Source organism: Propithecus coquereli, unplaced genomic scaffold, assembly GCF_000956105.1.
Source record: "Propithecus coquereli isolate 6110/MARCELLA unplaced genomic scaffold, Pcoq_1.0 Scaffold334, whole genome shotgun sequence".
Classification (NCBI taxonomy): Eukaryota; Metazoa; Chordata; class Mammalia; order Primates; family Indriidae; genus Propithecus; species Propithecus coquereli.
The window spans coordinates 1,365,583-1,366,927 of NW_012148997.1; the positions used below are offsets into that span (position 1 = coordinate 1,365,583).

At 45.1% G+C, this 1,345-nt stretch overlaps 1 protein-coding gene across 1 annotated transcript; it reads right to left on the minus strand.

Annotated features, from left to right (window-relative positions):
* Window positions 1–57: 57 nt before the first annotated feature.
* Window positions 58–990, minus strand: LOC105815434 (olfactory receptor 2A2-like). Its single transcript, XM_012650583.1, has one exon. It carries the CDS (start codon window positions 988–990, stop codon window positions 58–60), a length of 933 nt encoding a protein of 310 aa, XP_012506037.1.
* Window positions 991–1,345: the final 355 nt, after the last annotated feature.

A 1,345-nucleotide genomic window follows, 5' to 3' on the forward strand; every position in this document is an offset into this window, starting at 1 on the left:
AAAAAAAAAAAAAAAAAAAACAGCAAAGCCCTACCCAACCACCATTCTACACACCCCTCACATGGATCTCTTCTTCTGCAATGCTCTGTGGAAGGCACTCTTCACCTGAGCATTCCTCAGGCTGTAGATGAGGGGATTCAGCATTGGGTTAAAGAGACTGTGGAATAGGGACAGCATTTTCTCCTGCTCCTCTCGTTGATTAGAATCTGGGACCATATAAACCAACATGGCTATGCCAAAGAAGAGCCCAACCACACAGAGGTGGGAGGAGAAGGTAGAGAAGGCCTTTATACGGCCCTCCTTTGACTGGATCTTTAGGATGGCCCAGAGGATGTGTATGTAGGAGACAAGCATCAAGCAAAGGGGCCCAACTAAGATGAAAACACCGGTAGCGAGGATGACCACTTGGTTGATCCAGGTGTCAGCACAGGCCAGCTTGAGGATAGACAGAATTTCACAGAAGACGTGGTTCACATACCAAGGCCCACAGAAGGGCAACCTTAGAAGCAGAATCGCCTGTATCAGGGACAGGGTAAACCCACATGACCAGGAAGTGACAGCCAGGATTGTGCACACTCTCCAGCCCATGATGACAGTATACTGGAGAGGGCGGCAGATGGCCACATATCGATCGTAGGACATCACCACCAAAATCAGGCACTCTGTAGCAGCAAAGGCCAAATACAAGAACGTCTGCATTATGCATGGAGCAAAGGAGATGGTTCTCCTTCCGCTCAGTAGATTTGCCAGCATCTTGGGGACATTGTTGGAAGCATAGGACATGTCAAGGATGGCCAGATGTGCAAGGAAGAAGTACATGGGTGTGTGCAGTCTGTGGTCCAGATAGATGAGTCCCAAGATCATGCCATTGGCCAGGAGGCTGAAGATATATAACAGGGAGAAGATCCAGAAGAGGAGCTCTTTCATCTCTGCACTGAGCTGGAATCCCACTAGAATGAACCCTGTGACCCATGATTTGTTGCCTCCCATTTCCAAGTGACAGTCCATCAATGACTGAAGTGTGATAGGAAGGTCAGAGCTGGAGAATCAATGAAGATTTGTGTTATTTATCTGAAAACAAACTTAGAGAAAGGTTGTATGGTTGTTCCTGTTAGACAGCCTCCCCAGCTTCCCAAGATTTGCTCCCTTTCTGTTTTTAGCATTTACATGAAATAAAGTTATACTTACAGAAAAGTGTCAAGAATTTTGTGAAGAACTGCTGTATAACTTTATGCCATCTTAGCAAATATTAACATTCCTTTCGTATTTGTCTTATTTTCTTTCTCTCTCCATACTTATTTTTTGAACCATTTGAGATGAAAGTGTAGACATAATGCCTATTTAC